Source organism: Oncorhynchus mykiss, chromosome 6 (genome assembly GCF_013265735.2).
Source record: "Oncorhynchus mykiss isolate Arlee chromosome 6, USDA_OmykA_1.1, whole genome shotgun sequence".
In the NCBI taxonomy this organism is placed as follows: Eukaryota; Metazoa; Chordata; class Actinopteri; order Salmoniformes; family Salmonidae; genus Oncorhynchus; species Oncorhynchus mykiss.
Genome location: NC_048570.1, coordinates 93230225 through 93244670, shown reverse-complemented (window position 1 = coordinate 93244670; position 14446 = coordinate 93230225). Strand labels below are relative to the sequence as shown.

General features: G+C 46.8%; 1 protein-coding gene across 2 annotated transcripts; it reads left to right on the top strand.

Annotated features, from left to right (window-relative positions):
* Positions 1-846: 846 nt before the first annotated feature.
* Positions 847-13927, top strand: LOC118936666 (troponin I, fast skeletal muscle-like). Of its 2 annotated transcripts, XM_036981598.1 has the most exons (7): positions 847-955; positions 8218-8250; positions 8606-8642; positions 12661-12789; positions 13069-13158; positions 13284-13460; positions 13706-13927. In XM_036981598.1, exons 2-7 carry the CDS (start codon positions 8243-8245, stop codon positions 13790-13792), a joined length of 528 nt encoding a protein of 175 aa, XP_036837493.1. In that variant the 5' UTR covers positions 847-955; positions 8218-8242; the 3' UTR covers positions 13793-13927. The 2 variants fall into 2 exon arrangements, with proteins under 2 accessions (XP_036837493.1, XP_036837494.1); XM_036981599.1 differs by lacking the exon at positions 8218-8250 and having other exon boundaries at positions 887-955.
* The last annotated feature ends 519 nt before the right edge of the window (positions 13928-14446 follow it).

Sequence of the window (14446 nt, the reverse complement as noted above, 5' to 3'; positions counted from 1 at the left end):
TCTAACTCTGATTTCATCTGGTTACTCCCTACCTCTCTGTCTATCTCTGATTTCATCTGGTTTCTCCCTACCTCTCTGTCTACCTCTCTGTCTATCTCTGATTTCATCTGGTTACTCCCTACGTCTCTGTCTAACTCTGATTTAATCTGGTTTCTCCCTACATCTCTGTCTACCTCTGTCTATCTCTGATTTCATCTGATTTCTCCCTACCTCTCTCTCTATCTCTGATTTCATCTGGTTACTCCCTACCTCTCTGTCTATCTCTGATTTCATCTGATTTCTCCCTACCTCTCTGTCTATCTCTGATTTCATCTGATTTCTCCCTACCTCTCTGTCTATCTCTGATTTCTCCCTACCTCTGTCTAACTCTGATTTCATCTGTTTACTCCATACCTCTCTGTCTATCTCTGATTTCATCTGATTTCTCCCTACCTCTCTGTCTATCTCTGATTTCTCCCTACCTCTGTCTAACTCTGATTTCATCTGTTTACTCCCTACCTCTCTGTCTATCTCTGATTTCATCTGTTTACTCCCTACCTCTCTGTCTATCTCTGATTTCTCCCTACCTTTGTCTATCTCTGATTTCATCTGTTTACTCCCTACCTCTCTGTCTATCTCTGATTTCTCCCTACCTTTGTCTAACTCTGATTTCATCTGTTTACTCCCTACCTCTCTGTCTAACTAAAGAGAGATACTTTTTTTCATTCCACCATATTAATATTTTTGTCTGTGATTAGTTCAGAAGGACAACAAAAAAAAAAAACGGGATTTTAAATGATCACGTTTTTTGTGCCCTCGAGGTCAAAATTGACCCCTCCCTGTTGGTGCTTTTAGGGATAAACAGACAGCTGGTCCCAGAACTGTGCCTATATATACCCTTCTTCATATTTCTCCTCCCTGGCTTGACAATCTCAGTCACTCATCCCTCCGTCTTGCAACGCTCTCTTCCTTCTAGGTGAGATTCCTCCCATTCCTATCTTCTATCTCCTGTCCTCTCTTGGTTTCAACTCTGCATTCAGTAGAGATTCAGTATCACTGTGATTTATAGTCTGGCATTTTTCTATTAGCTGACTGTAATTATCACACAACGTAAATAGATGCTACTCACTGAAAAATGTGTAAGTGGTATTAATTTACAAGAATTTACACGTTAAAAAAAAACTTAAACATCTTGGTGTTTATAGTAGAAGAAGAAGATATTGTGCCTTGTCTACTTTGACAGAGGGTTGTTTTTTCAACACTTGGGATCAAGATGCTGACTAGTAGGTTGGCTGTCCTAACAGTCAACTGGCATGTATGAATTAACATGGCATCCATCCATCTCACGGGAGACAGATATGTTACTGTGGTAGAACGCTTTGTGTTTTAAGGAGGTCAATTTATTTTTATTTTTTTATAAAATTGGTTAAAATGATTCTCTAACTCTGACTTCACAAGATAGGTAGATGTTTTAGGAGAAATAGCCCAGATGTTATTCTTATAGTTTTACTGTAAAACTGAATATTGGTGTGGAGTTATTGATTTAACGAATGGCATGATCTTTTTACAGTTTTAAGACTTCCTGGTATTTATATTTATTTATTTATCCCGTTTAACTGGCGTACTGTTGATTGATTGACTGAAGACAGAATTTCTTCATCACTCTAAACCTTTATGTATATTTTTTAGACATTTTTGGTCTATGTCTGGTCTATGTCTGTTACACATGGTCTATGTCTGTTAGTTAGAACCAGCCAGTACACTAAGTGTTCAGACTACATGGTCTATGTCTGTTAGTTAGAACCAGCCAGTACACTAAGTGTTCAGACTACATGGTCTATGTCTGTTAGTTAGAACCAGCCAGTACACTAAGTGTTCAGACTACATGGTCTATGTCTGTTAGTTAGAACCAGCCAGTACACTAAGTGTTCAGACTACATGGTCTATGTCTGTTAGTTAGAACCAGCCAGTACACTAAGTGTTCAGACTACATGGTCTATGTCTGTTAGATAGAGCCAGCCAGTACACTAAGTGTCCAGACTACATGGTCTATGTCTGTCAGACAAACCCAGCCAGTACACTAAGTGTTCAGACTACATGGTCTATGTCTGTCAGACAAACCCAGCCAGTACACTAAGTGTCCAGACTACATGGTCTATGTCTGGTCTATGTCTGTTACACATGGTCTATGTCTGTTAGACAAACCCAGCCAGTACACTAAGTGTCCAGACTACATGGTCTATGTCTGTCAGATAGAGCCAGCCAGTACACTAAGTGTCCAGACTACATGGTCTATGTCTGTTAGATAGAGCCAGCCAGTACACTAAGTGTCCAGACTACATGGTCTATGTCTGTCAGACAAACCCAGCCAGTACACTAAGTGTTCAGACTACATGGTCTATGTCTGTTAGTTAGAACCAGCCAGTACACTAAGTGTCCAGACTACATGGTCTATGTCTGTCAGATAGAGCCAGCCAGTACACTAAGTGTCCAGACTACATGGTCTATGTCTGTTAGATAGAGCCAGCCAGTACACTAAGTGTCCAGACTACATGGTCTATGTCTGTCAGACAAACCCAGCCAGTACACTAAGTGTCCAGACTACATGGTCTATGTCTGGTCTATGTCTGTTACACATGGTCTATGTCTGTTAGACAAACCCAGCCAGTACACTAAGTGTCCAGACTACATGGTCTATGTCTGTCAGATAGAGCCAGCCAGTACACTAAGTGTCCAGACTACATGGTCTATGTCTGTTAGATAGAGCCAGCCAGTACACTAAGTGTCCAGACTACATGGTCTATGTCTGTCAGACAAACCCAGCCAGTACACTAAGTGTTCAGACTACATGGTCTATGTCTGTTAGTTAGAACCAGCCAGTACACTAAGTGTCCAGACTACATGGTCTATGTCTGTCAGATAGAGCCAGCCAGTACACTAAGTGTCCAGACTACATGGTCTATGTCTGTTAGATAGAGCCAGCCAGTACACTAAGTGTCCAGACTACATGGTCTATGTCTGTCAGACAAACCCAGCCAGTACACTAAGTGTCCAGACTACATGGTCTATGTCTGTCAGATAGAGCCAGCCAGTACACTAAGTGTCCAGACTACATGGTCTATGTCTGTTAGATAGAGCCAGCCAGTACACTAAGTGTCCAGACTACATGGTCTATGTCTGTCAGATAGAGCCAGCCAGTACACTAAGTGTCCAGACTACATGGTCTATGTCTGTCAGATAGAGCCAGCCAGTACACTAAGTGTTCAGACTACATGGTCTATGTCTGTTAGTTAGAGCCAGCCAGTACACTAAGTGTCCAGACTACATGGTCTATGTCTGTCAGATAGAGCCAGCCAGTACACTAAGTGTCCAGACTACATGGTCTATGTCTGTCAGACAAACCCAGCCAGTACACTAAGTGTCCAGACTACATGGTCTATGTCTGTTAGATAGAGCCAGCCAGTACACTAAGTGTTCAGACTACATGGTCTATGTCTGTTAGTTAGAACCAGCCAGTACACTAAGTGTTCAGACTACATGGTCTATGTCTGTTAGTTAGAGCCAGCCAGTACACTAAGTGTCCAGACTACATGGTCTATGTCTGTTTGTTAGAACCAGCCAGTACACTAAGTGTCCAGACTACATGGTCTATGTCTGTCAGACAAACCCAGCCAGTACACTAAGTGTCCAGACTACATGGTCTATGTCTGTCAGATAGAGCCAGCCAGTACACTAAGTGTCCAGACTACATGGTCTATGTCTGTCAGACAAACCCAGCCAGTACACTAAGTGTCCAGACTACATGGTCTATGTCTGTTAGATAGAGCCAGCCAGTACACTAAGTGTTCAGACTACATGGTCTATGCCTGTTAGTTAGAGCCAGCCAGTACACTAAGTGTTCAGACTACATGGTCTATGTCTGTTAGTTAGAGCCAGCCAGTACACTAAGTGTCCAGACTACATGGTCTATGTCTGTCAGACAAACCCAGCCAGTACACTAAGTGTCCAGACTACATGGTCTATGTCTGTCAGACAAACCCAGCCAGTACACTAAGTGTCCAGACTACATGGTCTATGTCTGTTAGATAGAGCCAGCCAGTACACTAAGTGTTCAGACTACATGGTCTATGCCTGTTAGTTAGAGCCAGCCAGTACACTAAGTGTTCAGACTACATGGTCTATGTCTGTTAGTTAGAGCCAGCCAGTACACTAAGTGTCCAGACTACATGGTCTATGTCTGTCAGACAAACCCAGCCAGTACACTAAGTGTCCAGACTACATGGTCTATGTCTGTCAGACAAACCCAGCCAGTACACTAAGTGTCCAGACTACATGGTCTATGTCTGTCAGACAAACCCAGCCAGTACACTAAGTGTCCAGACTACATGGTCTATGTCTGTTAGATAGAGCCAGCCAGTACACTAAGTGTTCAGACTACATGGTCTATGTCTGTTAGTTAGAACCAGCCAGTACACTAAGTGTCCAGACTACATGGTCTATGTCTGTCAGACAAACCCAGCCAGTACACTAAGTGTCCAGACTACATGGTCTATGTCTGTTAGTTAGAGCCAGCCAGTACACTAAGTGTTCAGACTACATGGTCTATGTCTGTTAGTTAGAACCAGCCAGTACACTAAGTGTTCAGACTACATGGTCTATGTCTGTTAGTTAGAACCAGCCAGTACACTAAGTGTCCAGACTACATGGTCTATGTCTGTTAGTTAGAGCCAGCCAGTACACTAAGTGTTCAGACTACATGGTCTATGTCTGTTAGTTAGAACCAGCCAGTACACTAAGTGTTCAGACTACATGGTTATGATCGTGGTCTGTGTCTGTCAGACAGAGCCAGCAGCCCAGACAGGTATTTTTGGGGGGACGTGTGTTGACCACTTTGCTGCACCCTGTCTTGGGACACTTTAAGGAAAGTCCACAGGAGGCGGGCAGGGAGGGAGTTCTCAGCTGTTGTGGTTTCGGGTGTTAGTCAGCTACCCCCCCTCACCACCACCACACAGGAATGCACAAATAGACCCATGATACAAGACAACTGACATACCACACCCTGTCTAAATGTAGAGATGTGTTGTGCCCCTCCACCCTGAGGCCTGTGCTTTAAAATGTAGAGATGTGATGTGCCCCTCTAACCCTGAGGCCTGTACTTTAAAATGCAGAGATGTGATGTGCCCCTCTAACCCTGAGGCCTGTACTTTATAATGTAGAGATGTGATGTGCCCCTCTAACCCTGAGGCCTGTACTTTATAATGTAGAGATGTGTTGTGCCCCTCTAACCCTGAGGCCTGTACTTTATGATGTAGAGATGTGTTGTGCCCCTCTAACCCTGAGGCCTGTACTTTATAATGTAGAGATGTGATGTGCCCCTCTAACCCTGAGGCCTGTACTTTATAATGTAGAGATGTGTTGTGCCCCTCTAACCCTGAGGCCTGTACTTTATAATGTAGAGATGTGATGTGCCCCTCTAACCCTGAGGCCTGTACTTTAAAATGCAGAGATGTGATGTGCCCCTCTAACCCTGAGGCCTGTACTTTATAATGTAGAGATGTGATGTGCCCCTCTAACCCTGAGGGTTGTACTTTAACATGTAGAGATGTGTTGTGCCCCTCTAACCCTGAGGCCTGTACTTTATAATGTAGAGATGTGTTGTGCCCCTCTAACCCTGAGGCCTGTACTTTATAATGTAGAGATGTGATGTGCCCCTCTAACCCTGAGGTCTGTACTTTATAATGTAGAGATGTGATGTGCCCCTCTAACCCTGAGGCCTGTACTTTATAATGTAGAGATGTGTTGTGCCCCTCTAACCCTGAGGGTTGTACTTTATAATGTAGAGATGTGATGTGCCCCTCTAACCCTGAGGCCTGTACTTTATAATGTAGAGATGTGATGTGCCCCTCTAACCCTGACGCCTGTACTTTATAATGTAGAGATGTGATGTGCCCCTCCACCCTGAGGCCTGTACTTTATAATGTAGAGATGTGTTGTGTCCCTCTAACTCTGAGGCCTGTACTTTATAATGTAGAGATGTGATGTGCCCCTCTAACCCTGAGGCCTGTACTTTATAATGTAGAGATGTGTTGTGCCCCTCTAACCCTGAGGCCTGTACTTTATAATGTAGAGATGTGATGTGCCCCTCTAACCCTGAGGCCTGTACTTTATAATGTAGAGATGTGTTGTGCCCCTCTAACCCTGAGGCCTGTACTTTATAATGTAGAGATGTGATGTGCCCCTCCACCCTGAGGCCTGTACTTTATAATGTAGAGATGTGTTGTGCCCCTCTAACCCTGAGGCCTGTACTTTATAATGTAGAGATGTGTTGTGCCCCTCTAACCCTGAGGCCTGTACTTTATAATGTAGAGATGTGATGTGCCCCTCTAACCCTGAGGCCTGTACTTTATAATGTAGAGATGTGTTTTGCCCCTCTAACCCTGAGGCCTGTACTTTATAATGTAGAGATGTGATGTGCCCCTCTAACCCTGAGGCCTGTACTTTATAATGTAGAGATGTGATGTGCCCCTCTAACCCTGAGGCCTGTACTTTATAATGTAGAGATGTGTTGTGCCACTCTAACCCTGAGGCCTGTACTTTATAATGTAGAGATGTGATGTGCCCCTCTAACCCTGAGGCCTGTACTGTATAATGTAGAGATGTGATGTGCCCCTCTAACCCTGAGGCCTGTACTTTATAATGTAGAGATGTGTTGTGCCCCTCTAACCCTGAGGCCTGTACTTTATAATGTAGAGATGTGATGTGCCCCTCTAACCCTGAGGGTTGTACTTTATAATGTAGAGATGTGATGTGCCCCTCTAACCCTGAGGGTTGTACTTTATAATGTAGAGATGTGTTGTGCCCCTCTAACCCTGAGGCCTGTACTTTATAATGTAGAGATGTGATGTGCCCCTCTAACCCTGAGGGTTGTACTTTATAATGTAGAGATGTGATGTGCCCCTCTAACCCTGAGGGTTGTACTTTATAATGTAGAGATGTGATGTGCCCCTCTAACCCTGAGGGTTGTACTTTATAATGTAGAGATGTGTTGTGCCCCTCCACCCTGAGGCCTGTACTTTATAATGTAGAGATGTGATGTGCCCCTCTAACCCTGAGGCCTGTACTTTATAATGTAGAGATGTGATGTGCCCCTCTAACCCTGAGGCCTGTACTTTATAATGTAGAGATGTGTTGTGCCCCTCTAACCCTGAGGCCTGTACTTTAAAATGTAGAGATGTGATGTGCCCCTCCACCCTGAGGCCTGTACTTTATAATGTAGAGATGTGATGTGTCCCTCTAACCCTGAGGCCTGTACTTTATAATGTAGAGATGTGATGTGTCCCTCTAACCCTGAGGCCTGTACTTTATAATGTAGAGATGTGTTGTGCCCCTCTAACCCTGAGGCCTGTACTTTATAATGTAGAGATGTGATGTGCCCCTCTAACCCTGAGGCCTGTACTTTAAAATGTAGAGATGTGATGTGCCCCTCTAACCCTGAGGCCTGTACTTTATAATGTAGAGATGTGTTGTGCCACTCTAACCCTGAGGCCTGTACTTTATAATGTAGAGATGTGTTGTGCCCCTCTAACCCTGAGGCCTGTACTTTATAATGTAGAGATGTGATGTGCCCCTCTAACCCTGAGGCCTGTACGTTAAAATGTAGAGATGTGATGTGTCCCTCTAACCCTGAGGCCTGTACTTTATAATGTAGAGATGTGATGTGCCCCTCTAACCCTGAGGCCTGTACTTTATAATGTAGAGATGTGATGTGCCCCTCTAACCCTGAGGCCTGTACTTTATAATGTAGAGATGTGTTGTGCCCCTCTAACCCTGAGGCCTGTACTTTAAAATTTAGAGATGTGATGTGTCCCTCTAACCCCGAGGCCTGTACTTTAAAATTTAGAGATGTGTTGTGCCCCTCTAACCCTGAGGCCTGTACTTTATAATGTAGAGATGTGATGTGTCCCTCTAACCCCGAGGCCTGTACTTTAAAATGTAGAGATGTGATGTGTCCCTCTAACCCGAGGCCTGTACTTTAAAATGTTGAGATGTGATGTGCCCCTCTAACCCTGAGGCCTGTACTTTAAAATTTAGAGATGTGATGTGTCCCTCTAACCCTGAGGGTTGTGTGTTAAAATGAATTATTTCCACAAAGTGCGGACTATAATGGTACACTGAGTTAAATGCCATAACTATCATATCTTCACACGCTGACAACCTATTCACATCTCTCTTCAAAAGGAAGTGATATCAACCACCGGCCAAGATGTCAGAGTACGTACTGATTCTGTTTGAGTACAGTTACAGCTCTCTCAACATGTTCATTTTTATTGAGATATCTTCTAATAATCAAGAATTCCATATGTTATACATGTCTACTTTTGGTGGTCTTCGGGAGCATTCAGTACATCAACTGTTATTCTGTGGTTTTCATCCCAATCTCTTAAAGCTGTGTATCTCAACTCATGTTTTTCCTTCCCCCTCCCTCCCTCCCTCCCTCCCTCCCTCCCTCCGTCCCTCCCTCCCTCCCTCCCTCCCTCCCTCCCTCCCTCCCTCCCTCCCTCCCTCCCTCTCTCCTTCCCTCCCTCCCTCCCTCCCCCCCCCCCCCCCCATCTAATCTTCTCTGAAGTAAAAAGATGTCGTCGAGTCGCAGGCAACATCTGAAGGTAAGGAGGAGGCCTAGAGGCACAACAACACGTCATAATAACCTCCCTCCCTCCCTCCCTAAGGAGGAGGCCTAGAGGCACAACAACACGTCATAATAACCTCCCTCCCTCCCTCCCTAAGGAGGAGGCCTAGAGGCACAACAACACGTCATAATAACCTCCCTCTATCCCTCCCTAAGGAGGAGGCCTAGACGCACAACAACGCGTCATAATAACCTCCCTCCCTCCCTAAGGAGGAGGCCTAGAGGCACAACAACACGTCATAATAACCTCCCTCCCTCCCTCCCTAAGGAGGAGGCCTAGAGGCACAACAACGCGTCATAATAACCTCCCTCTCTCCCTCCCTAAGGAGGAGGCCTAGAGGCACAACAACGCGTCATAATAACCTCCCTCTATCCCTCCCTAAGGAGGAGGCCTAGACGCACAACAACGCGTCATAATAACCTCCCTCTCTCCCTCCCTAAGGAGGAGGCCTAGACGCACAACAACGCGTCATAATAACCTCCCTCCCTCCCTCCCTAAGGAGGAGGCCTAGACGCACAACAACGCGTCATAATAACCTCCTTCTCTACCTCCCTAAGGAGGAGGCCTAGACGCACAACAACGCGTCATAATAACCTCCCTCCCTCCCTCCCTAAGGAGGAGGCCTAGAGGCACAACAACGCGTCATAATAACCTCCCTCTCTCAGGAGGAGGCCTAGACGCACAACAACGCGTCATAATAACCTCCCTCCCTCCCTCCCTAAGGAGGAGGCCTAGACGCACAACAACGCGTCATAATAACCTCCCTCTCTCCCTCCCTAAGGAGGAGGCCTAGACGCACAACAACGCGTCATAATAACCTCCCTCCCTCCCTAAGGAGGAGGCCTAGAGGCACAACAACGCGTCATAATAACCTCCCTCCCTCCCTAAGGAGGAGGCCTAGACGCACAACAACGCGTCATAATAACCTCCCTCCCTCCCTCCCTAAGGAGGAGGCCTAGACGCACAACAACGCGTCATAATAACCTCCCTCTCTCCCTCCCTAAGGAGGAGGCCTAGAGGCACAACAACGCGTCATAATAACCTCCCTCTCTCAGGAGGAGGCCTAGACGCACAACAACGCGTCATAATAACCTCCCTCCCTCCCTCCCTAAGGAGGAGGCCTAGACGCACAACAACGCGTCATAATAACCTCCTTCTCTACCTCCCTAAGGAGGAGGCCTAGACGCACAACAACGCGTCATAATAACCTCCCTCCCTCCCTCCCTAAGGAGGAGGCCTAGAGGCACAACAACGCGTCATAATAACCTCCCTCTCTCAGGAGGAGGCCTAGACCCACAACAACGCGTCATAATAACCTCCCTCCCTCCCTCCCTAAGGAGGAGGCCTAGAGGCAGAACCACGCATCATAATAACCTCCCTCTCTCCCTCCCTAAGGAGGAGTACTAGAGGCACAACAACGCGTCATAAAAACATCCCTCTCTCCCTCCCTAAGGGGGAGGCCTAGAGGCACAACAACGCGTCATAATAACATCCCTCTCTCCCTCCCTAAGGAGGAGGCCTAGACGCACAACAACGCTTCATAATAACATCCCTCTCTCCCTCCCTAAGGAGGAGGCCTAGACGCACAACAACGCGTCATAATAACCTCCCTCTCTCCCTCCCTAAGGAGGAGGCCTAGACGCACAACAACGCGTCATTATAACCTCCCTCCCTCCCTAAGGAGGAGGCCTAGACGCACAACAACGCGTCATAATAACCTCCTTCTCTCCCTCCCTAAGGAGGAGGCCTAGACGCACAACAACGCGTCATGATAACCTCCCTCCCTCCCTCCCTAAGTAGGAGGCCTAGAGGCACAACAACGCGTCATAATAACCTCCCTCTCTCAGGAGGAGGCCTAGACACACAACAACGCGTCACAATAACCTCCCTCTCTCCCTCCCTAAGGAGGAGGCCTAGAGGCACAACAACGCGCCATAATAACCTCCCTCTCTCCCTCCCTAAGGAGGAGGCCTAGAGGCACAACAACACATCATAATAACCTCCCTCTCTCACTCCCTAAGGAGGAGGCCTAGAGGCACAACAACGCGTCACAATAACCTCCCTCTCTCCCTCCCTAAGGAGGAGGCCTAGAGGCACAACAACGCGTCATAATAACCTCCCTCTCTCCCTCCCTAAGGAGGAGGCCTAGACGCACAACAACGCGTCATAATAACCTCCCTCTCTCCCTCCCTAAGGAGGAGGCCTAGAGGCACAACAACACGCCATAATAACCTCCCTCTCTCCCTCCCTAAGGAGGAGGCCTAGAGGCACAACAACGCGTCATAATAACCTCCCTCTCTCCCTCCCTAAGGAGGAGGCCTAGAGGCACAACAACGCGTCATAATAACCTCCCTCTCTCCCTCCCTAAGGAGGAGGCCTAGAGGCACAACAACGCGCCATAATAACCTCCCTCTCTCCCTCCCTAAGGAGGAGGCCTAGAGGCACAACAACGCGCCATAATAACCTCCCTCTCTCCCTCCCTAAGGAGGAGGCCTAGAGGCACAACAACGCGTCATAATAACCTCCCTCCCTCCCTCCCTAAGGAGGAGGCCTAGAGGCACAACAACGCGCCATAATAACCTCCCTCTCTCCCTCCCTAAGGAGGAGGCCTAGAGGCACAACAACGCGTCATAATAACCTCCCTCTCTCCCTCCCTAAGGAGGAGGCCTAGACGCACAACAACGCGTCATAATAACCTCCCTCTCTCCCTCCCTAAGGAGGAGGCCTAGAGGCACAACAACGCGCCATAATAACCTCCCTCTCTCCCTCCCTAAGGAGGAGGCCTAGAGGCACAACAACGCGTCATAATAACCTCCCTCTCTCCCTCCCTAAGGAGGAGGCCTAGAGGCACAACAACGCGTCATAATAACCTCCCTCCCTCCATCCCTAAGGAGGAGGCCTAGAGGCACAACAACGCGCCATAATAACCTCCCTCTCTCCCTCCCTAAGGAGGAGGCCTAGAGGCACAACAACGCGTCATAATAACCTCCCTCTCTCCCTCCCTAAGGAGGAGGCCTAGAGGCACAACAACGCGCCATAATAACCTCCCTCTCTCCCTCCCTAAGGAGGAGGCCTAGAGGCACAACAACGCGTCATAATAACCTCCCTCTCTCCCTCCCTAAGGAGGAGGCCTAGACGCACAACAACGCGTCATAATAACATCCCTCTCTCCCTCCCTAAGGAGGAGGCCTAGAGGCACAACAACGCGCCATAATAACCTCCCTCTCTCCCTCCCTAAGGAGGAGGCCTAGAGGCACAACAACGCGTCATAATAACCTCCCTCTCTCCCTCCCTAAGGAGGAGGCCTAGAGGCACAACAACGCGTCATAATAACCTCCCTCCCTCCATCCCTAAGGAGGAGGCCTAGAGGCACAACAACGCGCCATAATAACCTCCCTCTCTCCCTCCCTAAGGAGGAGGCCTAGAGGCACAACAACGCGTCATAATAACCTCCCTCTCTCCCTCCCTAAGGAGGAGGCCTAGAGGCACAACAACGCGCCATAATAACTTCCCTCTCTCCCTCCCTAAGGAGGAGGCCTAGAGGCACAACAACGCGCCATAATAACCTCCCTCTCTCCCTCCCTAAGGAGGAGGCCTAGAGGCACAACAACGCGCCATAATAACATCCCTCCCTCCCTCCCTAAGGAGGAGGCCTAGAGGCACAACAACGCGCCATAATAACGCGTTGAGAGACGTCAAAAGGACTGAGTCCACGTTAACATTTAGTTTTTTTTTAAAGGATTCTATATTTTATATATCAATTATCAAATTTAAAATAATCTTAATTCAAGACTTCAAAACATAAATACATAAATAAAACATAAATACATGTTTTCCTCTGGGGAATGTGACAGGGATGTAGACTAAGCCCAACTTTAATCCAAATAGTCAAATTATTCACAAAATGTACATGTAAACAACTGCATTTCTGATCAACTGGCTAACCATTGTGTCTGGGTACACTAACCACTTCCCCTTGTGTCATTACCCCCAGAGCTTGATGCTCCAGATTGCCCAGGAGTTCATAGAGGCTGAGGCCATCCAGGCAGAGGAGGACAAAAACAGCTACATGGATGAGAATGTCCCCTCCCTCTCTGTTCCGGGATCCATGCAGGAACTCCAGGTACCCCACCTAACTATGGAGAGATACTGTGTGTGCAGGTTTTTGCTCCAGACCCACTATAACATAACTGATTCAGCAGCTGACTAGCTCCATCAGGGGTGTTAAAGTAAGGGTGGAACAAAATCAAGCTGGATTGTAGCTTTCCAGGATATTCAGTTTTATATTATATATAATTTCACATATCTATTATCTTTAAATGTACTCTCTTACATTATCTCTCTCTCTCTCTCTCTCTCTCTCTCTCTCTCTCTCTCTCTCTCTCTCTCGCTCGCTCTCTAGGATCTGTGCAAGAAGCTCCACCAGCAGATTGATGCAGTGGATGAGCAGAGATATGACACGCAAAGCAAAGTAGCCAAGTCCGATAAGGAGGTACATTTACATTTTCAAATGTATTCCTGGACAGATGGTCATTCTTCAGTATAAAGGGGACATTTCACTGACGAGCATGCTCTCTCTCTCTCGCTCTCTCTCTCACTCTCACTCTCTCTTTTCAGATTGAGGATCTGAAGATAAAACTACAAGACCTGAAGGGCAAGTTCAGGAAGCCCGTTCTGAAGAAAGTCTGCATGTCTGCTGATGCTATGCTCCAGGCTCTGCTGGGCTCCAAACACAAGGTGTCCATGGATCTGAGGTCCAACCTGAAGCAAGTCAAGAAGGAGGTCAAGGATGAGGTAGGGTTGCTTCTGTTTTACTGAGTAAGGGTTCGAATGTGTCCAAGAGGCCCCATGCTAGACAGACTGCCTTACACAATTTTGAATATCAGGGTTCCCAACCACCTTATAACCTCATCCAAACTCCTCTCCTCTCCTCTCCTCTCCTCTCCTCTCCTCTCCTCTCCTCTCCTCTCCTCTCCTCTCCTCTCCTCTCCTCTCCTCTCCTCTCCTCTCCTCTCCCTCTCCCTTCTCTAACTCCACAGGTGAAAGATGCAGCTGACTGGCGTAAGAACATAGAGGACAAGGCTGGCATGGACGGTAGAAAGAAGATGTTTGAGTCCGACCTTTAAGACCCTTTAACAAGACCCCTAATATGTGTATTTGTGTTCATATGTCTCATCTGATAACATCCTCCATTTTAATCTACATTCTCCTCCTGTCATTCCTATTTACACTGCTCTGTCTAATAAAAGAAAATACTTCAATATTTTGTTATTTATTTTTTTATAATGAGGGGGAAATGGACAAATTGTAAAATGTAAGCTTGCGTGACTGTGAGTCAGTGGAGGCTCCTCAGAGGAGGAAGTGGAGGACCATCCTCCTCGGTCAATTTCATAAAAATAAAAATTGTGAAACATTAAAAATGTTATCCTTTTTAGATAAAACTATACTAAATATATTCACGTCACCAAATAATTGATTAAAACACATTGTTTGCATTGAAGTTCTACAGTAAGCCTCAGCAGCGCTCTGAAGGGTAGCACCATGGTGTAGCCGGAGGACAGCTAGCTTCCATCCTCCTCTGGGTACATTGACTTCAATACAAAACCTCGGAGGCTCATGGTTCTCACCCCCTTCCATAGACTTACACAGTAATTATGACAACTTCCACAGAACGTCCTCCAACCTATCAGAGCTCTCGCAGCTTGAACTGACATGTTGTCCACCCAATCAAAGGATCAGAGAATGAATCTAGTACTGAAAGCATAAGCTACAGTTAGTTA